We start from the raw sequence: 20,496 nt of genomic DNA on the forward strand, positions 1-20,496 counted from the left end.
GCCGGTTTTGATGATTCTTTTCCAACAGCTCTTTCTAGCGCGTTCTCCACCTCTATCTCTAACAGCTCGGCAAACATCGATTACTATGCCGCAGCACATACATTCCAAGAGCAACTTCCGCCAAAACCCTCCATCCTGGTGGGAGGGACACTCAAAGAGTATCAGCAGCGCGGAGTTGCATGGATGCTTTCCCTGTATAACAACCGCCTCAACGGAATACTAGCTGACGAAATGGGCCTTGGAAAGACCATTCAAACGATTGCGCTTATCACGTATTTGGTGGAATGTAAAAGGCAAAATGGGCCTTTTCTTATCATCGTTCCCCTGTCAACGATTCCAAATTGGGTAAATGAGTTTGATAAATGGGCCCCTACACTCCTTCGCGTCGAGTACAAGGGTACCCCTGACCAGCGCAAGGCCCTGCAGGCCTCGATCAAGGGAAGTGCCCGCATGAATGTCCTTCTAACCACATACGATTACATCATCAAGGACAAGTCCTTCCTTTCAAAAATCCCTTTTTTATACATGATTATTGATGAGGGTCACCGTATGAAGAATACAACCTCAAAGCTTTCGCTGACGTTGACGCAGTCTTATATCACAAAGTATCGCCTCATTTTAACCGGAACGCCATTGCAAAACAATTTGCCTGAATTATGGTCCCTGTTGAATTTTGTGCTTCCCAAAATCTTCTCTTCAAGCAAGTCGTTTGAAGAGTGGTTTAATGCGCCTTTTGCAAATACTGGCGAACGGCTGGAGCTAAATGAAGAGGAGACCCTACTTATCATCCGAAGACTTCATAAGGTTCTGCGGCCGTTCTTATTGCGACGCCTGAAAAATGATGTTGAGGGGGATTTGCCCGATAAAATAGAACGTGTCATCAGATGTCCTATGAGTGCTATTCAATCGGAACTTTACCTATCTCTGCAAAAGAAGGCCACCAATCCAAAAAAAGGGGGAATCAGAGCATTCAACAATACTGTTATGCAGCTTCGTAAAGTATGCAATCACCCCTTTGTCTTTGAAGAAGTCGAGGCTACTTTGAATCCTACCAGGGCCAACAACGATCTTCTTTACAGAACAAGTGGAAAGTTTGAGCTGCTTGGTAGGATTTTACCAAAGATGAAGGCCGCATCTCACAAGGTCCTCATATTTTTCCAAATGACTTCTGTCATGACAATCATGGAGGACTTTCTCAATTTGCTAATGATTTCGTATTTGAGGTTAGATGGTTCAACACCTGCTGCAGAGCGTTCTGTGCTTCTAAACAAGTTCAACGCACCAGATTCTCCATATGTAATCTTCCTATTAAGCACACGAGCTGGTGGGTTAGGGCTCAATCTTCAAACTGCCGACACGGTCATCATTTTCGATAGCGACTGGAATCCACATGCTGATTTGCAGGCCCAAGATCGGGCCCATCGAATTGGGCAGACTCGCGAGGTCAGGATTTTCCGCCTAGTCACGGTCGATTCTATTGAAGAGGTATTTTTAAGTTTCATTTTCTATTTTGTGATTTTATCTCCGCTTTGTGTTTCCCCTCTCCAATTTGGCATCCTTTTTTATTATAGGTAATTTTGGCGCGGGCCCAACACAAACTAGCCCTCGATGGTAAGGTGATACAGGCAGGGCGTTTCGACCACAAATCCACAAACGAAGAAAGAGAAGCTCTTCTCCGGGCAATTTTGGAGACAGAAGCTGCCTCTGTAGAGGAAGAAAAAAGAACAGAGTCTGCCATTCTCGAAAATGACGAGCTTAATGAAATGCTTGCGAGAGGAGATCACGAGCTCCAACTCTTCCAATCGATAGATAAGCAAAGAATAGCATCAAAGCCATCCCTAATTACCCGAGAGGAGCTGCCTAAAATATTCCTACATGAGACAATGAATGAGGCAGACGATGACGATTTCCTTCCAGAACGAAGGCGTGCTCAATGGTCTTCCTCTTATGCAAAGGATGACCGTCTAACGGATGCCCAATGGCTGAAGAAGCTTGATGAAGACGACCAAGGCCCTATTGAAGGAGATAGCGATGAGATCGCCAACACTGCTGAAAATGACGATGTGATCGATAGCGGCGATTATGACGATAATTTAGAGGAGATTGAGGATGACATGGGTGATGAGGATGCTGACAACATTTCTTCATTGAGAATCAAGAGGCATTGTGCTTGAATATATAAATCTCCCCTTTTAATTGGCTGTCTCAATTAGCAGATAAGATAGTGACGACAATTAACGGGCCTGCTTTGCGGCCCTAACTTTGGCCAACATAAAAGTGCCATTGAATAGCCCGCGTCTTGTGTTGTAGTTTTTGTTTATTTCGAAAAGCGAAATTTTATTGGCCTAAGGTTGCCAAGCAATACCCATGGAATTGCTATTACACAGAAACCGCACTTGAAAAACTACAATGACGGCTACAACCATTCATTATCAGGGGTTTTCATCCCTCCAGCAGCTTGCCTTAGAGGACAAAGATCGCGATGAACGCAACAAAAGCCAATTCGTTGATGTTATTTTGGATGAACTCATTACTGCCTCAATGGGCGATAATATATCCGCTGGCTCGCATTCTGAATTAGCATCCATGGTATCCCATACTGATATTGTGATCCCGCCCACAAGCGTACTTGGAGAAAGCATTTTAGATGGCGCACTAGTGCCTGCAGAGCAGGAGGCTCCCTCAAAGTTTGCCACCTTTGGCGCTGTAGACGATGATAAAGCCGAGCGTTCTTTTGTGCAAGATGAAAAGCTTGTCCTTGCAAACGCTTTTTCTTCTGGTGTGAACTTGCTSAAGACATTTATTGGTGCTGGAATCATTTCATTGCCATTGGCACTTGCCTCTTTTGGCCTTCTAACTGGTATAATCCTTCTTGTGATTGCAGGCTTTACGGCTCTACTTGGCCTTTATTTTTACATTTACGCTGCAGTACAGGTTGGCGGTAGGAATGTTACACCCCAGTCGTTTGCCTCGATTTCTTGGCCATTTCTTGGATATCTGCTAAGTATTTCCATCTTTTTCAAAAACATTGGAGTGGGTCTCGCATATCTTTTGCTGATTGGAAATATTATGTCCACGCTGATGCAAGGCTTTCTTGGTGGCTCAGGCTTTTGGACAAATCCCCGCATCTGGATTTCCACTTTTATGGTCGCCATCATCGGCCCGCTCAGCTTCCTACGGCGGCTGGACCATCTAAAATATTCATCGTCATTGGGCCTTGTTTCTGTTGCCTATCTTTTGGGATTGTCTATTTTCCACTTTTTTGCTATTGGCATAAGTCCCTCATCGGCCGCTGTGATTCGACTGTTTGCCCCTTTTTCTATGAAGGCGCTTTCTAGATTTGGGATCTTTGTTTTTGCTTTTACTTGCCATCAAAATATTTTGCCAATTTATAATGAGACTCGTCGAAATTCGATCAAGGAGCTAATGTATCTTTGTGCTGTCTGTGTTGCCATCAGCCTGGCCATTTATGTCTCTTACGGAACATTTTCATATCTCTGCTATGCAGACGTGCTTATCAATGGATCGATGTTCTCATACTATCCACAGGACGAAATTCCTTTCCAAATTGCCCGGGTCCTGTTTACCCTTTTGCTTGCCTTTTCCTATCCGCTGCAAGTTGTCCCTTTCCGCATGGCCTCGAATTTTTTGTTTAGAGGCGGAAAGAAGGAAACCATACTTTCGCATGTGCTTTTCACTTCCTTTATACTGGGGTTCACTTTTAGCATATCAATGTTCTTGCCGGACCTTTCCAACGTGCTCTCTTTGGTTGGGTCGATGACGTCCTCTGTGATTTGCTACATTGTTCCCTCGCTGTTTTATCTTTCGATTACAAGTGGCCGCCCTTTCTGGGCTGCCAAAAGACATTGGGCCTGTTTACTGCTTCTTTTTGGCATGTTAGTGTTTCTATGTTGTACGTCCATGTCGATCATGAACTTTATTACAAATTAAGCGATAATTTATTATGTGATAGAAAAGCCTAAATTTTAATAAACATCTAAATTTAAATTTTAAATGCATTGCACCGTTTTTTTATTCGCATGTCTGGCTTTATCGAAGATGAGATTTGGGCACTGCATGTTGCTCCGCACAAAACTTACACTCAGAATGTACAGATGCCGTTTCGCATAACGATGGCTGCACTTGGACAAACTATCACCAGTCAAGCAAGGAGTTCTGTCATCCTCAGATTGGATGAGACAGAGTATGTTCTCTGTTCCCTGACTGCTGGAAAGGTAAATTAAAACGGAAAATAATGTTTACGCATAGATCGAGCAGCAGCAGCTGTCGCAAACCATTGTTGCTGGAGAGAATATCACTCTGTTTACAGATGGCGAGAATACAATCCATCTAACGGGAAATTTTCTCTCCATGGAAGAGGGGCCCTCTTATGACGTTAATGAAAACTATTCTGATGACGATGAATCGGAAGATGATGATGATTATGATGAGGACGATTCATTCATTGACGATGATTCTGAAGAGGAGGAAGAGCAGGGTAAAAGTCCAAAGATTGAGGAAATCGATAGCGAACCAAAAGGGTCCAAAAACAATGTTAAAGGCATTTCTTCCGACGAAGAAGAGCCTGAAGTTGAAAATAACCTTCAATTTGAAGACTCTGCCGACTCTGATCTCTCAGAAGACATCGAGGATGCCTCCGAAGGGGACGAAGATGAAGACGAAGACGAAGATGATTTTGACTCTGAAGACTATAGCTCCGAAGATGAAGATTCCTCTGAAGAGGAGGTCAAGCAAGAGGCTATCCCAAATAAGAGAGCATCACCGTCGCCCCAACCACAACAACCAAACAAAAAGGGAAAGCAGGATATCCAAGTGTCTCAATCCGAAAAAGAGGCTCCCAAACAAGTGCCCAAAAAAGGTCAGCAAAATCAGACGCCTCAAAAGCATCAAACTCAACCGCAAAAAACCCCGTCTCCTGTGGGGCAAAAAAATCACGAGACTCCAAATAACAAGCAAACCCCAGTAGCAAAGCAGGATACTCCAAATAACAAACAAAGCCCGGTAGCAAAGCAGGAGACTCCAAAACAGCAACAAAATGCCCCCAAAAAGCAAGATATCCCACAGAAACAAGAGACCCCAAAAAAGCACGATTCTTCTCCTCAGCAGCAAGGTACATCCCAGAAGCAAGATACGCCAAAATCATCCGGCGAATTCAAGAAAATTACGGGTGGCGTTGAGATTAAAGACACGGTTCTTTCAAACTCAGATAAAAAGGTCAAGAAGGGCTCAAAAGTCCATGTTGTATACAAGGGCACATTGTCCAATGGCAACGTCTTTGATTCCAACAATGAAAAGAATCTTTTTCAGTTCCAAGTGGGCAAGGGAAGTGTCATCAAGGGCCTCGATATTGGCGTTGAAGGAATGACCCTAAATAGCACCCGAATTGTTAAGATTCCAGCAGCCTTGGCATATGGAAGCAAGAAGCTTCCTGGAATCCCTGCCAATTCAGATCTCACCTTCCAGGTCCAGCTCAAGCGCATTGATTGAAGAATAAATTAAATACAAAATTTTTACACCCAAATACGCCAAAATCTGCCCGGGTTTACACAATCACAATGTGTGGGTCTTTTTGTTGTTGCATGGGTTAATTAAATCGCGATGGGATCTGATCTGCTTGATGATTGCTTCCTGCGCGCCTAAATTCTTTTACTTGCCGGAAATATAGCATGTGCACCTCATTATCCCCAAATAGATGGTTCGTTTTCGTCCTCTTGCTTTGGAACTGCCTTTATGTACAAGCAAAAGTCGATCAAGAACCCCGGTCAACAGCCCTTTGCTCAAATGTAAACAATACCTTTGAGAAGCCCTCAATTTCAAGCAGATCCCAAAATGCAAGTGCAATCGAAACAACAGACAAGATAATAGCAGCTTATAACCTCTCCGATCTCCCGCATATTTGCTTTAGTTTTCACGTCCCCATGCGTGCTTTTGCCTTTGATACAGAAGCACCCGAAATGCTTTTCAACAGCGAGGATGCGTTAAATATTTATCCCCCTTTGAATTGCAGCGAAATTGGGGCCAAGGTTAATTTTTCATGCTTCTGCGAAAATGAAACTGCACATTTGTACCTTCCTATGGCTTCAAATTCAGGAACCGGAAATTCCCACTTGAGGCCACAACCTGCACCATGTTCTTGCCTTGAATCATCTAAGCTAAACATTCCCGGACCAAACCTTAATTACTGGTCTAATGAAACTCGAGCTGATTCGCATCAAAGTGTTGATGGCACGCCAAATCAAATTTTGCACCAAAACTTTCCCATTGCCATTGATTACAAATTGGCTAACGAAAACTTGATAGCATTCACGTTGGAAGGGGCAAAGTTGAGCAAGCCGCTCCGTGTTGTTGCAGCGTATCTTCCCTCATGGCTGGTTTACCAAAAAGTCCCACAAAGTGCACTTGATTTCAAAGACAAAATCTCCAAACTAACCCACTTGATCTATTGTTTCGCTGGTATTGACCCCGAAAATGGGGCTGTCTCGTTCAAACCCAACGAATATGCGCATTATGAGTGGAATTCCATTAGCGATGAAGAATTGTCCTCCGAACAGGATGTTCCTGAATTTCGGGGAAACTTCATTGCTTTATGGAAGGTTAAAAAGCTTAATCCGCTGTTAAAGCTTGGATTTTCCATCGGAGGCTACGTATATTCTACATCTTACTCTTCACTTATTTCCGATGCAAAGTGTAGGATAGAAATTGTCAAGTCCATAAAAAGGCTTTTGGTGGAAGAATTCCCGTTTTTTGATTTCGTTGATTTTGATTGGGAACATTTGAAAACGCCGCTTGATGCCGTGTATTTTGCAGAGATCCTCTTGCTACTGAAACTTTCTTTAGAGGGCACTGGAAAGCAAATTACGATGGCCGTTCCTTTTGGGATAGAAACTTTCCTCACATCCGGGAATGGATTTCCGCATCAAGAAATATTAAATCGATGCGTTGATTTATTTTTTGTGATGACTTATGATTATGCTGGCAGCTGGAGCGAAAAATCGGGCCACAATTCTCCATTCTCGGCTGTGAAAAAATCTATATCCTCCCTTTTTGGTGTATTGGACACCTCCAAAATCGTCCTTGGCATCCAAATAAGCGGAAAGATCTTTTACAACTGCTCTGGTTTCAATCAGCCATTCTCAAATGTTTACGTTCAGAAGAATGTGGATCCCAGTCCCACCAGCAAACAAAAACTCTCACACATCTTATCTCTCTCAAATTCAGCAAAATACCAGGGGACCTCAAAGAATTCTGGTGTGTTAAGTGCATCAAACCCTAAAAATCATATTGTGGCAGGTAGTCTTGCCAAAGGGAGCGCAAATGAAGATATCGACCCTCGTTTGCTTGGGCTGTTAAACCCATCCATTACAGGCGAAAATGGCGATCACAACATCAATTTGCCTCAAAATATACCATACACAAATATCATGAAAATCATTCAAACTTGTCCCGATTTAATTGCCCGTGCAGTGTTTTCGAATGACGCTTACATATTGCTAAGACTCTCGAAAACATCTAAAAGGACCATTCTTATTACATATATTTCGAGACTAGATGTTATCGAAAGGGCTCGACTAGCTTCTAAGAATGCATTGGCCGGAATGTTTTTTTGGGAGATCAGTAATGACCTTTCCGGAGACAACTCCAATGCATCTCTTATGGGTGCTGTTTAAAAAATAATTTGCAAAATAAAAGTAACCTGAACCGATGCTGCTTAAACTTTACATGCTGCAGTTGCCTCCCACTCCGATTGGCATATAAATAATTTTAGGGTTCTTTAATTTTAGACTCATGTCTATGGCGTCTCAATCAATTGGCGGCAAGTCCTCGACAAGGAGGGTTGAAAAGCGCGTCCTTATCAAAGAACTGCGAACCATGTTATATGGCTTTGGCGATGTCCCTGTCCCAAGGCAGGATACGGTTGAGGTCGTTGAGGATTGTCTCTTTGATTTCCTAACCAGATTTGTAACTCTGCTTTTTTATGCTGTAGCTAACGCAGGCTTCAAAGGTAGCCAAGCCCCGTGGAGGGAAGGTTCGTACGGAAGATCTGCTTACAGTCCTTAAAAGAGACCCAAGAAAGCTTGGGCGCGTTGAGGAGCTTTTATTCATGAACGTAGAGCTGCGCAAAGCCCGAATGGCCTTTGAGACGGAAGAATAGCGCAAACCAAACATGGCCATTTAAAATGTTAACGATGCTCCATTGCACATGCAAATTTTGGCTTAAATAAACAAACACTCGGTGGTGGGGCAATTAAAAAGTTTAATAGAAAAATCCAAGGATCTTTCCACCAATGTGGCGCTTGCGGGCAGCCTCGTGGTCCATGATACCTTGAGAGGTGGTCAATATAATCTTTCCAATCTGACGGCTCGGAAGAAGCTTATTGATCCATTCCTCCATATTCTTCATTCCAACCGGGAAACGGGGTGAAATGACACCGCATTTGTTGAGGCGGCCATTGAGATGGATAACGATCTTTCCGCTGCGATGATTATCGATAACCTCAAACTCGTTGATGTATCCCGACTTTTGCATCAAAGAGAGGAACTGGATGGTAACCTTTGAGGCCGGGCGCACAAGAACCTGCCTCTTGCCGCTGCGTTCAGCATTGCAAATCGAGTTAAGGGTATCGTTCAGAACGCTCACACGGACCATGACACTATTGAGTAAGTGAGTGTGAATAACAGCGCTTGGTACGATTCCAAAACTCCACACATTAAATGTCTATTTAATGGATGTAAAGAACCAGATTAGCATAAGACAAGAACACTTACGATTTATAGGATAAAATAAAACCCGAATTTACAAAAATAACCCACTTTAAAATGCAATGTTTAAATGGCGATTTTACCTTCTTTGACCTTCCTAAAGATAAAATCTCACTTTAACAAATTCATCTCCTTATGCATCAGATTTTATCTAATGAGTTATTGTAAATATAAATAGGGCCATTTTGGGCTCTCTTCCCATGAAGATTCTTTTATTTGTGTTTCTGTTTCTATTGTTGGCTGCGTTAGGTTTCTGCTTTTTTGAAGAAAGCGTTTTGGAGGATAGCTCGTTTCCATCTCTTTTCGCGACAGAAGGAGACTATGACGGCGATGAAAGCGAAAATTATGATGACGATGGTGATGGTGGTGATGATGATGAGTACTCATTAACTCTTCAAGTATCGTCCATTAATCCCCTCAGTGAGCCCGAAGGTTCCTCGGACGCAGTGATAGCCGCAAATAGAGACTCTTTTGGGACGCTTCTTTCGCTTCTAAAATCCCAAGTGTCCAACTCTGACCCCAATGCCAAGTATAAATTTGGCCGCGTCATAGGAAAGGGCTCCAAAGGTGTCGTGATGGAGGCCACTAATCGCTTTGCCGGTCAAAAGGTTGCATTCACTGGTGATTTTATTTCGCTTTTCCTGTTGTTTTCATCATCTAATCCAAGTAGGTAATGAAAGGTTTAAAGTACTCATTCGTAGTACGCTGTGAAGATTCTTAAAATCAATACCCGTCGCAATGTTGTACATGCCCTGCGGGACCTTTATTTTTTGAACCACCTCGCTACGATTTCGTGGGTGCCGACCCCCGTGGATGTTTTTCTTCACAAGAAGCACTTTTACGTACGTTTGAAGCATTAAATTTAGTTGGTCCAACAGCTGGTGGACGGAGAGACACTTCGCACGGTCCCTCCACATTTGGTCTCTGAGCAAATGGCAAAGAGGATCCTGTATCAAATCATCTCGATGGCCTCATTCCTGCAGCAAAACAAAATTTGCCACAACGACATTTCCCTGTCCAACGTGATGATTGATCGTCAATCGCAGCGTATTTTGATGATCGACTTTGCAGATTCCAGCCTGATACATTCAAAAAATGCAAAGGCATCCACTTCTACAGCGATTTCCACGCTCAGTTATGGTTCGACCGGAATCAGTGCACCATCTGCCTCCACAAATGAGGCTACATTGGCTTTTATGAAGGTTTCGAATCATTCGGAATCAAAAAACCAATTGCCGAAACGATCTCCCTTCTTGCCAAACTCGGTTTCTGGTCCAAAGTTCCTCTCTCTTTCTCGTTTCCAACACTTGATGATAAAAGAGGGGGACTGCAAAGATGGCGTTAAGTTAGAACGATTGGTCCACAATTGGATTAAGAAGACCCAGCTCTCTACCGGCGTCCAAGTGTTGAAAAGGTCACTTTCGGAGTGTCTTAAAAAAAAATTTTGCTTAAATCCATTCTTAAACTTCCAATCTTCAATGGTGTCACACATTCCGACTTGATTGAACTACGGGGAGATCGTCGCCATGCACCCCGCCGTTGACAATAAACGCCAACATTACAAATTTAAGCATTGTCCCCTAGTTGGGAGAGGCCGAGTTTTAATGGACCATGGATGCTCGTTTGCAACAATTCAATTTTATTGGCAGTCTTCAAATTTTAAAGTAATTCGATTCAACTCTGGCAGTTAGAAGAATCTGCGCACGCAATTGTAGCGGGAGCAGGAAAAACATGTTCTTGGCAGGTATTGGCAAAAGTAGCCAAATGGGCAATCGCAAGGCGGAGAAAAAGGGCACGGAACGCAACCACCCCACCCAAATCCGCCTCTATCACCCCATCCAAACCCACCTCTATCGCCCCAACGGGGACGATCAAAATCTCGATTATTAAAATCGTCGTCACGTCTAAAACCGAACCCCCCTCTAGGTCCAAAATCAGCGACAGAAGCCGACGCATCCTGCTGATATGAGCCACCTTCACCAGAAGGCATTTGACCGTTTCCAAAAGAAGGACTATTGCTTGGAGTTTGATCATTTCCTAAAGAAACGCCATTACTCTGTGGAAAGCCTCCAAGAATGTTGACAGGTCCTGCACTTTGAGGAGTTGGTGAATTTGACTGAGATCCCATCTGATTCTGCTGCGGATTGCACGCTCCACCTATAATCACAAATGCAAAAAATACCATTTCCAGGAAAAATGTTTCCACTCGGAATTCCGCTTCCAGGAAAAATATTTCCACCTGGAATTCCGTTTCCAGATGGTATTGGTCCTTGAGAGGGGGGCAACGGGTTACCAGTGCTAGGTATGGACCCATGACCAGAGCTAGGCGGTTGCTGATTTTGCGGGGGATATTGTTTTCCAGCATTGGTGGAATATTGGGAAAAAGATGCCCCAATCGCTATCAGCAAGAGGAGAAAAATCTGCACAACTTTATAGTGAAGGCGCTGACTGGAGGAGAGATACATGAAACTTGGAGGCCGTTAATAATTTCGGCTTTTATACTTATCCAACTGATACTAGTGATCATCAGGAGCACCCCAACTAAGAAAAGCAGATATAAAAGGAACAAAAATTTTATTGAATTGGAAATTGTATTAAACTCGGAAGCCCAAAATTTAAATTGGCACTCAATTTAGGTCACGTAAGGGGAGCGCAGGGGTAAAGTTTGCCTCAAATAAATTGCAATTTATTGATGGCAAAGAAAGGAGCGGCAGTAGACATTGGAGTGATTGGAATGGCCGTCATGGGCCAAAATCTTGTCCTTAATTTCTTGGACCACAGCTATAACGTGGCAATATTTAATCGTACAAAGTCTAAGGTCGATCATTTTATGGAGAAATGGTCCACAATGATAGAGAGCGCTCAACCGGGCACTCCAACTCCTTCATCCTCTCTGGAGGAGTTCGTCTCTACAATGGAAGGGGGGCATAGAAAGATTATATTGATGATTCAGGCGGGAGATGCCATTGATGCTCTATTATCGGAACTAGTGCCACTTCTCTCCCCGGAAGATATTGTTATTGATGGAGGCAATTCTCATTACGTCGATACTCAAAGAAGAGCAGCTTCGCTTTCATCGTCCCACAAAATTCGATATGTGGGGTGTGGAATTTCAGGCGGAGAGCTTGGTGCCAGATATGGTCCGGCATTAATGCCCGGAGGCTCTCTCTGCGCGTGGTAAGTGAGGTCGCCACTTATAAGCTAGGGAAGAAATAAAGGACATGCTGCAAAAAATTGCAGCCAAGGGGCCGAAGGGGTACCCATGCTGCGAATGGCTTGGGCCAGATGCCTCTGGTCACTTTGTGAAAATGGTGCACAATGGCATCGAATATGCCGATATGCAGATGATTTCGGAAATCTTTCATGTCGCAAAAAACGCCCTAGCGAAAGATACTCCTACAATCGCTTGTTTGTTTCAAAAGTGGGCTTCTTCTGAATATCTCTCCTCATATTTGATCGAGATCACTGCAAATATTCTTTTCTTTAAGGAAAGCGAGAATGACACTTCTCCCCTTATCTCTCGCATTCGAGACACTGCTGGTCAGGTAGTTTGGTTTTCTTTTCTTTAGAAAGGAACCGGGAAATGGACCGTCGAGGCGGCCCTTACTTTGGGCGTCCCAGGAACCCTTTTTTCGGAGGCAGTATTTGCTCGCTCGCTCTCAAGCTCAAAAAAAGAACGTCTTAACGCATCATTGCTCTTTCCAAAAAAAGAGCCGCCATTTGACACGCCATTTGGGGACATTTCCCATATTTTGGGGGAAGCTTTGCTTGCCGCAAAGATCATCGCCTATTGCCAAGGATTTTCCTTGCTTATGAAGGCATCAAAAAACCATGGCTGGTCACTTTCTGGATCAACCATCTCAAAAATATGGCAGGGCGGATGCATTATTCGATCAAAACTGCTTGTTTTTTTTGAGGATTTGGATGATCTCCAATTCGAAAATTTGCTGGTATCCAAATGGGCTTCTGAAAGATTGAAGGCTTCGATCGAGTCTCTTCGTACCATAGTCGGTCTTTGCGTTAGCACAGGTGTCCCCTCGCCTGTGCTGTCTTCGGCGCTCTCGTATTTCGATACAGCTACATGTTCATATCTGCCTGGCGCTGCTCTGATCCAGGCGCAAAGGGACTACTTTGGCGCGCATCAATACGAACTTGAAGCTACCCCCGGGCTCTTTCACCACACAAACTGGACGGGCTCTGGAGGCTCTGCCCTTTCCTCAACCTACCAAGTATAAATGAGAATTTAGAATAAACACGCACATTATTTTCCGATCTATCGATTGGCAATACAGTGATCGATAGCAACAAACAAACGCTGCATAGATGGCAACCGTTAAAGGTATAACACTCGGAAATTGGTGCAAATTTTTAATTTTAATTGATGAAGTATCCGTCCTCGGCGAGAAACCCGGTCGATTGGGATGCCATTACCACATCCAGCGACGAAGAGAGCAGCGGAGCCAAGCAAGAAAAAGGAGAAGATCAGCTTAAAAATTTGTTCCAAAAGATATATGACCAGGGCACAGATGACACCAGACGGGCAATGATCAAGTCGTTGCAAGAGTCCGGCGGCACATGCCTATCGACCAACTGGAAGGATGTTGGATCGGCTCCGGTCAAGCCGTCGCCGCCAGAAGGTTGTGAAGCCAGAAAATTCGACTAGATAGACGCTAAACCGCGATTAAATTTTTAATTTTTAATTTACTGCCATGGACGAGCCGTTGGTTTCACGGGGCGTTGCCTCCACACTCCGTCTGCTTATGGATCGGGGAGTCCTCCGTAGTGAATACGACCAAAAGCCGCCGTCCAAAAAAATAGAATACAAGGACGAGCATGGACGATCGCTGACACCCAAGGAAGCCTTTAAGCTACTCTCGCACAAGTTCCATGGAAAGGCGCCTGGAAAACTAAAGGTGGAAAAGCTCTTGAAAAAGATTCAGACGGAAAAGGCTGTACTCGCAAAGCAGGTTGCCTCAATACCATCTACAAATGTCGAAATGATGGAAAAGGCAAGAATGAGCCAGGGGGCCGCCCATATTGTCGTTGCTAATAGCTCGATGATGTCTACCGCCACACGCTCCCACAAGCCTATCAATCGCAATAAAAAGGAAGCCAAGGCCGCAGTCCCAAAGAAGAAACTTCCTTTTGGCATGGTTTAGGGTTGGGAATGCGCAAGATTAAATTTGTAAATTTTCGATGAGAAATAATTTGAGGTTAAATTCTTTTGTAATTGTCTCAACATACAACAAATGGGCTTCGGTTTGCTAATTGAAATATTTGATCAACAACCGGATTAGCGATGGCATACATGCAAGATCCATGCGAAAACCCTTATAAAAAGGCCAAAAAGCCGTTCGACGAGTTTATCGATTGGGGCGGTGCCTCCTCATCTGGGGCAACCACTCCAGGGTCGTCTTCCTCGGGTACGGGAACACCCAACTCTTTTTCTGGCCAAGATTCCCGTCAAATTTCGCCATTAGCATCCCCTTCAAACATGTACAGTGCCATTCCCGGACCATATTCTGATATATTTCTCTCTAATACCACCAATAATTTTCACGCAAGTAAATCCGTGCTCGAGGGCGATGATTCGTCTTCGCAAGGCGCCACATTGCCTTCGGATCCCAACTTCAGCTCGCAAATCCCCACCATTGTGCATCACAATACAGATCTAGATGCATCATTTCCATACATAGTGTCTCCTTTGAAAGGGCCATCCGAACATCATGTGTCAGAGGATGTGGCTCCTCCTCAGCAGGTGACGCTTTTTCCGCTTATTTCCAACGTATACACGCCACTAATTTATTATCCACCCACGGTAAAGAGAGCGCCAGCTTGTCCTCCTTTGCTACCTGTTTCTCAAAGAAATCCTGGCATCAAACGCGCTCATCCGTGGGATGGGCTGAGGCTGAAGGCGGTCAAAAATATCGAGCTTCAGGCACTTTCTCTGATTCGGAGCTGGGTCTTCTATAAGCAGGGAAAGAAGAAAGAATTCCCATTGCCAGTGGAGGTAGAAATTCCCATCGAAAAGGCCGACGGTAATTGCTTTGAAGACACGATTTGCATTGCCGACCCGGATCTCTATGCCCGGCTTGTGGATCTCGAGCAAAAGAACCGATGAATAAACAATACACCGATTTTAAGCACACGGTCCCAAGTGGCAACGTTGGAGATTTATGCGTGTATTAGGAAACTGTACAAAGTTGACACAGATGCAAAACCTTAATGACAGCTCTACGATTTGCCTCCCTCTAATGAGGTTTCACTTGCGTTCCCATTTCGTCGGGTCCGATCGAAACGGTATGAAGGTCGGTAGTAACTCCCAGATTCATAATGATGGCCATGTGGTTCTGGATGGCGATCGTGCTCGCGATGGCTAAAATCCCGAAATCCGCCTCTACGGTGTCGCTGATAATAGTGGTCGGGTGGTGGCGGTCTTTCTCTTTGATCCCAATCATCCGGAGCAGTCATGCGATACGGACGGTACTGGCGGAAATCCTCAGAGCGATCATCTTTAAAACGATGATGATGATGATGCTCATGATGATGATGATGATGATTGTTGTTCTGATGGTAGGAGGAAAGGGGAGTTGGGCGGCGGTTCAGGTTATACTCAAAGGGAGAATAGCTCACCGCCGAAGATGATCGATGGCCAGAGTATGTTCGTGGTGAGGTGGATGTTTCGATTCCATCCATAGGGCGATGTGTTACGTTTGGTAGATCCTCTGTTTTCTCTCGATTGAGAATGGCAGAATTATGCTTTGTAGATACAGAATCACACGGCTGCGGTGACGACATTTTCTCGTCTGGTTTGACAGGTGGTCCAGAAGAGTATTGACGTGTAAAGGTAGCGGAGATAGAGACAGAGGAGGATGCAGGTGCAGCTGCAGCTGCAGCTGCTGACTCGACTGCCCCAGCAGCAGCGACAGCTGCATTCGTAGCATCGCGACGACGCTTTGCCAGCTCATGATAGGAGCATCCAGAAAAATGAGGCAATTCAGCGGTAGTCGCCGTCAGAGGCAGGGCTGTAGTAAATGCCGGATGCTCCAAGGCTTCCTTTGCCGATATTCTTGCATCCGGATCGATACTGAGCAGACGATGTACAAGATCAAGCATCTGGGCATCGCCAATCCGACTCTCATCAAGTGGATGCAACGGCTTTGCTTGATGCTCAGAAAACAAATTAGGAACTTTGGAGGAGTCAGGAAGATTGGCTAAACTGCGCATTCCAGGCCGAGGCCAGCCAATGGTGTCAAAAATCAAAGTCAACTGATGCAGTTCAGACGTGCCCTGAAAGAGAGGCTGCCGTAAAAAAAGCTCTGCAACGATGCAACCAACACCCCACATATCAACTGCCGTTGTGTAATGTTGAGCGCCAAGCAACAGCTCTGGCGGCCGATACCATCTTGTGACAACGCCTGGCGTCATCGATGCAGCACGATGGGGGTCGAACGTCCTGGAAAGGCCAAAGTCGGCAATCTTTACCTCCCCTCGATTCCCGACAAGGATATTTGCGCCTAGGGTTAGGGAATCAAATTAAAAGAAAACACGCATTGCAGAACACAGGTCGGAGACGAAACAAAAAGAGGTCAAAATACGATATCCAGACTTACTTTTGATGTCGCGATGCAGCAAGTTTTTTGAATGTACATAGGCAACACCTTGAAGCAGTTGTTTCGCATAGTACTTGATTTGGGGCACATTGAACCGTATGTTTGGTGCATCTAGAAGGCCAACCAGGTCATGCTCCACAAACGGGAAAACAATGAAAAAAGTCGGCGGGCCTTGTGAACTTGCCGTAGAGAGCGCAAGTTCCTGAATGGAAATGACATTTTGATGGTTCATACGCTTAAGGATCCTTATTTCCCTCAAAGATGTAATTGGAAACTAAACATAAGCTCGTTGCTAGATACCCCTTCGCCATTAGGCATTGGAAGGATGCGCTTCAGTGCCACTAGGCGCCCAGTGGCTCGATGACGTGCGCGGTGCACCTCGCCAAATGTTCCTTCACCAACCTACCGGAAATAAAAACGAAATCAAAAGACTATGGTGCGGAGGCAAAAGAAAGATGGATTACCTTGTCCAAAAAGACATAATCATCTACCGGTGAAATGCCTTCAAACTTGTGGTTGACACCGTAATAACTTTGTAGCACCATGGGCCCAAATGTTCCATATGGAATGGCTTCCTTAGCAGGAACCCCGGCCTTTGCAGATGGCTGCCTTAAAGGCTGTGCTGCTTCTGTTCGTTTTGTCGCCTTAGATAATGGAGCAGACATCATTGGCGAAGAGGTCGTGGTTTCAAATGGGTCAAAGTACGAAGTAGCCACTTGCATTGAGGAAGTAGATGCGGAATGAACAGGTGTCTTTGCCTTTGGCTGCTTCGCATCTTGAAAAGTTTCTTTCTTGCTAAAAATGGGCTCTTGGCCTTTTATATCCCCTGCTCCAGTAAAGCTTCGCTTTGTTAAAGACTCTCCCTTTGATGCAGAAATTGGAGCAGGCCCATTCTTTGGGCAACACAATGAAAAGGGCTGTTCTTCAACTGCAGGTAGCATTTTCTTCATCTCATTTTTAATAGGTGGGATTGTTGTTATGGAGGATTCTCTGTTTATATCATATGATGTCCTTTTGGACTCAAGATTCTCAGCATCAACCCCAACAATGTCTATCGGTGAGGAGGGCCTCTTTTTTTTTATCTGCGGATAATCTGGCGAAAATGCCATTTTGAGATCCTTTTTAGAGAACAAATTTTCCGCCGGTTCAATGGAATGCACCAGCTTGCTAAAGACGGTGGAAATGCTAGAGTCCTTTGGTTCGTGTATCTTTCTCGTTTTGCGCAAAAGCAAATCCCTGAGTTCCTGCAAAAGATGCTTAGAAACAGATAACGAGACAAAATCGGAAAACTTTCTTGTGCGCCGCTCATCTCTGATAGATGATGGAGCCGAATTCTTTTCCTCCCCGTCGGTTGAGGAAAAAGAGGGGCACGACGACGAGAGTGCCGCCATTCCAACTAAAAATTAATTCAATTTGTAAATTGCAATTTTATTTTCAATGATTGCAGATCAACCTAAACGGCAAAAGGTCCCCCCCTCCTTCCATTGTCATCTCCACGCTCACCAGGCCCAAAGCGCGAAAGTCGCTGGCAGAATCGTCTGGGACAGCTAAAACAAGACCTTGGTATATATCTGCACACATAGCCAAAGGGGCAGTTGCACGGTGGTATGAAGAGTGGACATTGAACACATCGTGTTGGCCCAAATTGGTCAGTCCCGCAATATGAAAAGGCAAGTGCTAAAAGAGCAATAAAATAAAGGAGAGCTTTCATTTTATATGTGCCCAGAATGTATGTTTCCCGTTATATAGAAATCGATCAAATATATTAGGGTTTTCCATTTGTAATTTTTGCTGATCATCAATAGACCGGATAATTGCGAAAGAATCACCAAATCTTGTTTTGAAGCATCCACATGTGATATCAGTGGCTTTATTAAGGGCGTTTACACCAAACGAGACAATGCGGACTTTTAGATGCTGCTGATGTTCCTTGTGTACATTGTTGCATTTCTTTTACCCAAAAAAGCATACAACCTTTCTGCAAGAATCCCATTTGACGATGAAGCTCCGATATTGCAGTTTGGCCCTAGTCAACCTTGGAAATGGAATGAAAGATCTCTTATTTTGCAGGGAGATACTATGCCTCCTACGCCACGACAGATTCCGATTCAAAGAAATGATATTCCAGATTCGATTCCTGCAAAAGGCACGCTATGGACGGGTGAAAATGGCGTGTGGATAATAAGGGGCTCTGAGCAGAACACTCCGGATCAAAGTAAAGGAACAAGTCTCTCTTTAAGACAACCACAGAGTGAGCAAAAAAGAAATTCCGATCCGCTCTACTTGAGCCAAATTACGCTAACGTTTCAGCTTCTGGCGCGTGTTAACGGGGAAAGAACATCTAGAGGATTGAAGCCGCTCTGTGCAAATAAGTACACATTCGCATTGATGACATAACTAGGAAACTCGTGTCATCATCCACGCAGCATTCCGTGTTGATGGCCAAAATGGGTGAAATGAGCCACCAGCTTCCGGGAGGACCTTCGTTAGGAGAAAGGGTCACCGAGGCAGGATTTGAATGGAGATCAATTGCAGAAAATATTGCAGCAAAAGTATCCGATGTAGATGATGTGATGCAGGCATGGATGAACTCGCCAGGTATATCAAGTCTACATTTGATTTTAGGGCATCGACAAAACATCCTTGGGTCTTTTGAATATTTCGGTGCAGCACAGGTAAGCCAGTTTTGGACACAGGACTTTGCAACAAGCTCAAATCAAGGCACCACAAACGAGTGCATGTAAACTTTAACGTGTGATCGTGCAAGAAACGAGCCGATAACATAACATATGCGGTAAATAGGCGAATCTATTGCGGCTATTAAAGAATTAAAGTTAATTATTTGAAGTAAAATTTAATCGATTTTTACAATTCGAAACAAAGTTTCGGAATTGTCACTGCAAATATATTCGTGATCCGGCCATTCATTGGGAAGATGCCAGCGTTATCAGCAGAACAAGTTGAACGTTTGAGGGTAGTCGATTTACGAGAAGAACTCTCCAGCAGGGGCCTCCAAACTTCTGGTTTAAAAAAAGATCTTGTAGCAAGGCTTTTGGAAGCCTTGCAGGGCGAAGGATCTAGTCAAGATGGTGCATTGAGCCCAACCAGCAAAGGGGAAGATCTATCAGCACAAAGTTCTCCACAACAACAACCCTCTGGACAAATATCAGAGCAACCGGAAAGCCTTATTATTCGCAAACCCAAAAAAAAGGCACACGCAAGTGGTGATGGTGAGCATGATTTTTTGCAAGAAAAGCTGAAAATGGACCATACTCCTTCATCAGAAAAAATACTTGCGCCAGTTATAGATACCATTGCACAGGATTCAAACATGGATATGGTAGATGTTGCACCCAGTGCAAACATACATGCGGTAGATGTTGCACCCAGTGCAAACATACATACGGTGTTTGAAGAAAGCACGCAAGAGCCTTTATCCACTGGCCCAACAGAGCCAGTTTCCATCGATACCCAGCCAATGCGCGTAGAGTGCGATCAGATGGCTCAGGCAGAAGATCTGGTCAAAGAATCTCAGCTCGAAGCTCCAACTCAAAGCTCCGACAAGGAAAATCAACAAATGGTGCACCACATTAAATCTGATGTGGCCGAGTCGAGAAACCCTCTTGCAATATTGTTTGAGGTCAACACAAAACTGGGTTCAGGTTTGAGAATATATCGCCCTAATGGTAGATTACCAATATATTTCAGAAAAGTCTCTTTCCATCACCAGGCTTCTTCCGCCATTTAGCGCGGCAGGGCTACAGCATCTGTTGGAAAGGTATGGAGAAGTTATGGACTTCTACCTCAATTTTGCAAAGTCTCAATGCTTTGTCAAGGTTTTTTCTGCCGTAATATTTTTAGTATTCCACTGAACAATCAGCAACGTATGCACTATCGATGCTGCAAAACCAAAGATGGCCCGAAAAACATGGCGAACTCCTATTTGTGACCTCGGTGCCCTTGGAGCAGATCCTTCAAACCATCGAACAGGAGTCAAAAATCACGGGTGCCTCCATGCAAAAGGGCTTCAATCGTGGCCAAAAGCGCACATTTGAGGAGATAGACCACGCGGAGGGCTATGCTGAGCGCGGTGAAAGAAAAT

At 44.4% G+C, this 20,496-nt stretch overlaps 15 protein-coding genes across 15 annotated transcripts; 12 read left to right on the top strand and 3 right to left on the bottom strand.

Annotated features, from left to right (window-relative positions):
- Positions 1 to 2,174, top strand: DI09_44p10 (uncharacterized protein; the record flags this gene model as incomplete). Its single annotated transcript, XM_013382092.1, has 2 exons — positions 1 to 1,485; positions 1,572 to 2,174. Coding segments are annotated over 2 exons (2,088 nt in total), but the record flags the coding sequence as incomplete, so codon positions are not given.
- Positions 2,175 to 2,409: 235 nt separating this feature from the next.
- Positions 2,410 to 3,951, top strand: DI09_44p20 (uncharacterized protein; the record flags this gene model as incomplete). The annotated part of the gene is made up of 1 exon (XM_013382093.1): positions 2,410 to 3,951. One exon carries the CDS (start codon positions 2,410 to 2,412, stop codon positions 3,949 to 3,951), a length of 1,542 nt encoding a protein of 513 aa, XP_013237547.1.
- Positions 3,952 to 4,040: 89 nt separating this feature from the next.
- Positions 4,041 to 5,508, top strand: DI09_44p30 (peptidyl-prolyl cis-trans isomerase; the record flags this gene model as incomplete). The annotated part of the gene is made up of 3 exons (XM_013382094.1): positions 4,041 to 4,235; positions 4,270 to 4,590; positions 4,960 to 5,508. 3 exons carry the CDS (start codon positions 4,041 to 4,043, stop codon positions 5,506 to 5,508), a joined length of 1,065 nt encoding a protein of 354 aa, XP_013237548.1.
- Positions 5,509 to 5,687: 179 nt separating this feature from the next.
- Positions 5,688 to 7,688, top strand: DI09_44p40 (chitinase; the record flags this gene model as incomplete). Its single annotated transcript, XM_013382095.1, has 1 exon — positions 5,688 to 7,688. The coding sequence occupies one exon, from the start codon at positions 5,688 to 5,690 to the stop codon at positions 7,686 to 7,688; it is 2,001 nt and encodes a 666-aa protein (XP_013237549.1).
- Positions 7,689 to 7,806: 118 nt separating this feature from the next.
- Positions 7,807 to 8,173, top strand: DI09_44p50 (transcription initiation factor TFIID; the record flags this gene model as incomplete). Its single annotated transcript, XM_013382096.1, has 2 exons — positions 7,807 to 7,980; positions 8,024 to 8,173. The coding sequence occupies 2 exons, from the start codon at positions 7,807 to 7,809 to the stop codon at positions 8,171 to 8,173; spliced, it is 324 nt and encodes a 107-aa protein (XP_013237550.1).
- A 102-nt stretch (positions 8,174 to 8,275) lies between these two features.
- Positions 8,276 to 8,668, bottom strand: DI09_44p60 (uncharacterized protein; the record flags this gene model as incomplete). Its single annotated transcript, XM_013382097.1, has 1 exon — positions 8,276 to 8,668. The coding sequence occupies one exon, from the start codon at positions 8,666 to 8,668 to the stop codon at positions 8,276 to 8,278; it is 393 nt and encodes a 130-aa protein (XP_013237551.1).
- Positions 8,669 to 8,981: 313 nt separating this feature from the next.
- DI09_44p70 (uncharacterized protein) lies at positions 8,982 to 9,709 on the top strand (the record flags this gene model as incomplete). The annotated part of the gene is made up of 2 exons (XM_013382098.1): positions 8,982 to 9,447; positions 9,648 to 9,709. The coding sequence occupies 2 exons, from the start codon at positions 8,982 to 8,984 to the stop codon at positions 9,707 to 9,709; spliced, it is 528 nt and encodes a 175-aa protein (XP_013237552.1).
- A 37-nt stretch (positions 9,710 to 9,746) lies between these two features.
- Positions 9,747 to 10,283, top strand: DI09_44p80 (uncharacterized protein; the record flags this gene model as incomplete). The annotated part of the gene is made up of 1 exon (XM_013382099.1): positions 9,747 to 10,283. The coding sequence occupies one exon, from the start codon at positions 9,747 to 9,749 to the stop codon at positions 10,281 to 10,283; it is 537 nt and encodes a 178-aa protein (XP_013237553.1).
- Positions 10,284 to 10,468: 185 nt separating this feature from the next.
- Positions 10,469 to 11,246, bottom strand: DI09_44p90 (uncharacterized protein; the record flags this gene model as incomplete). Its single annotated transcript, XM_013382100.1, has 2 exons — positions 10,469 to 10,938; positions 10,964 to 11,246. 2 exons carry the CDS (start codon positions 11,244 to 11,246, stop codon positions 10,469 to 10,471), a joined length of 753 nt encoding a protein of 250 aa, XP_013237554.1.
- A 227-nt stretch (positions 11,247 to 11,473) lies between these two features.
- DI09_44p100 (6-phosphogluconate dehydrogenase) lies at positions 11,474 to 13,444 on the top strand (the record flags this gene model as incomplete). The annotated part of the gene is made up of 4 exons (XM_013382079.1): positions 11,474 to 11,958; positions 11,987 to 12,326; positions 12,351 to 13,010; positions 13,169 to 13,444. 4 exons carry the CDS (start codon positions 11,474 to 11,476, stop codon positions 13,442 to 13,444), a joined length of 1,761 nt encoding a protein of 586 aa, XP_013237533.1.
- Positions 13,445 to 13,490: 46 nt separating this feature from the next.
- On the top strand, positions 13,491 to 13,940 carry DI09_44p110 (squamous-cell carcinoma T-cell-recognized antigen; the record flags this gene model as incomplete). Its single annotated transcript, XM_013382080.1, has 1 exon — positions 13,491 to 13,940. The coding sequence occupies one exon, from the start codon at positions 13,491 to 13,493 to the stop codon at positions 13,938 to 13,940; it is 450 nt and encodes a 149-aa protein (XP_013237534.1).
- A 140-nt stretch (positions 13,941 to 14,080) lies between these two features.
- Positions 14,081 to 14,902, top strand: DI09_44p120 (uncharacterized protein; the record flags this gene model as incomplete). Its single annotated transcript, XM_013382081.1, has 1 exon — positions 14,081 to 14,902. One exon carries the CDS (start codon positions 14,081 to 14,083, stop codon positions 14,900 to 14,902), a length of 822 nt encoding a protein of 273 aa, XP_013237535.1.
- Positions 14,903 to 15,015: 113 nt separating this feature from the next.
- DI09_44p130 (CMGC/CDK protein kinase) lies at positions 15,016 to 17,503 on the bottom strand (the record flags this gene model as incomplete). Its single annotated transcript, XM_013382082.1, has 4 exons — positions 15,016 to 16,298; positions 16,395 to 16,668; positions 16,695 to 16,796; positions 16,859 to 17,503. 4 exons carry the CDS (start codon positions 17,501 to 17,503, stop codon positions 15,016 to 15,018), a joined length of 2,304 nt encoding a protein of 767 aa, XP_013237536.1.
- An 805-nt stretch (positions 17,504 to 18,308) lies between these two features.
- On the top strand, positions 18,309 to 18,791 carry DI09_44p140 (uncharacterized protein; the record flags this gene model as incomplete). The annotated part of the gene is made up of 1 exon (XM_013382083.1): positions 18,309 to 18,791. One exon carries the CDS (start codon positions 18,309 to 18,311, stop codon positions 18,789 to 18,791), a length of 483 nt encoding a protein of 160 aa, XP_013237537.1.
- Positions 18,792 to 18,841: 50 nt separating this feature from the next.
- Positions 18,842 to 19,240, top strand: DI09_44p150 (uncharacterized protein; the record flags this gene model as incomplete). The annotated part of the gene is made up of 4 exons (XM_013382084.1): positions 18,842 to 18,992; positions 19,020 to 19,069; positions 19,116 to 19,134; positions 19,197 to 19,240. 4 exons carry the CDS (start codon positions 18,842 to 18,844, stop codon positions 19,238 to 19,240), a joined length of 264 nt encoding a protein of 87 aa, XP_013237538.1.
- Between the last annotated feature and the right edge of the window lie 1,256 nt (positions 19,241 to 20,496).

The sequence above is a fragment of the Mitosporidium daphniae genome (assembly GCF_000760515.2).
Source record: "Mitosporidium daphniae strain UGP3 chromosome Unknown contig-44, whole genome shotgun sequence".
In the NCBI taxonomy this organism is placed as follows: domain Eukaryota; kingdom Fungi; phylum Microsporidia; genus Mitosporidium; species Mitosporidium daphniae.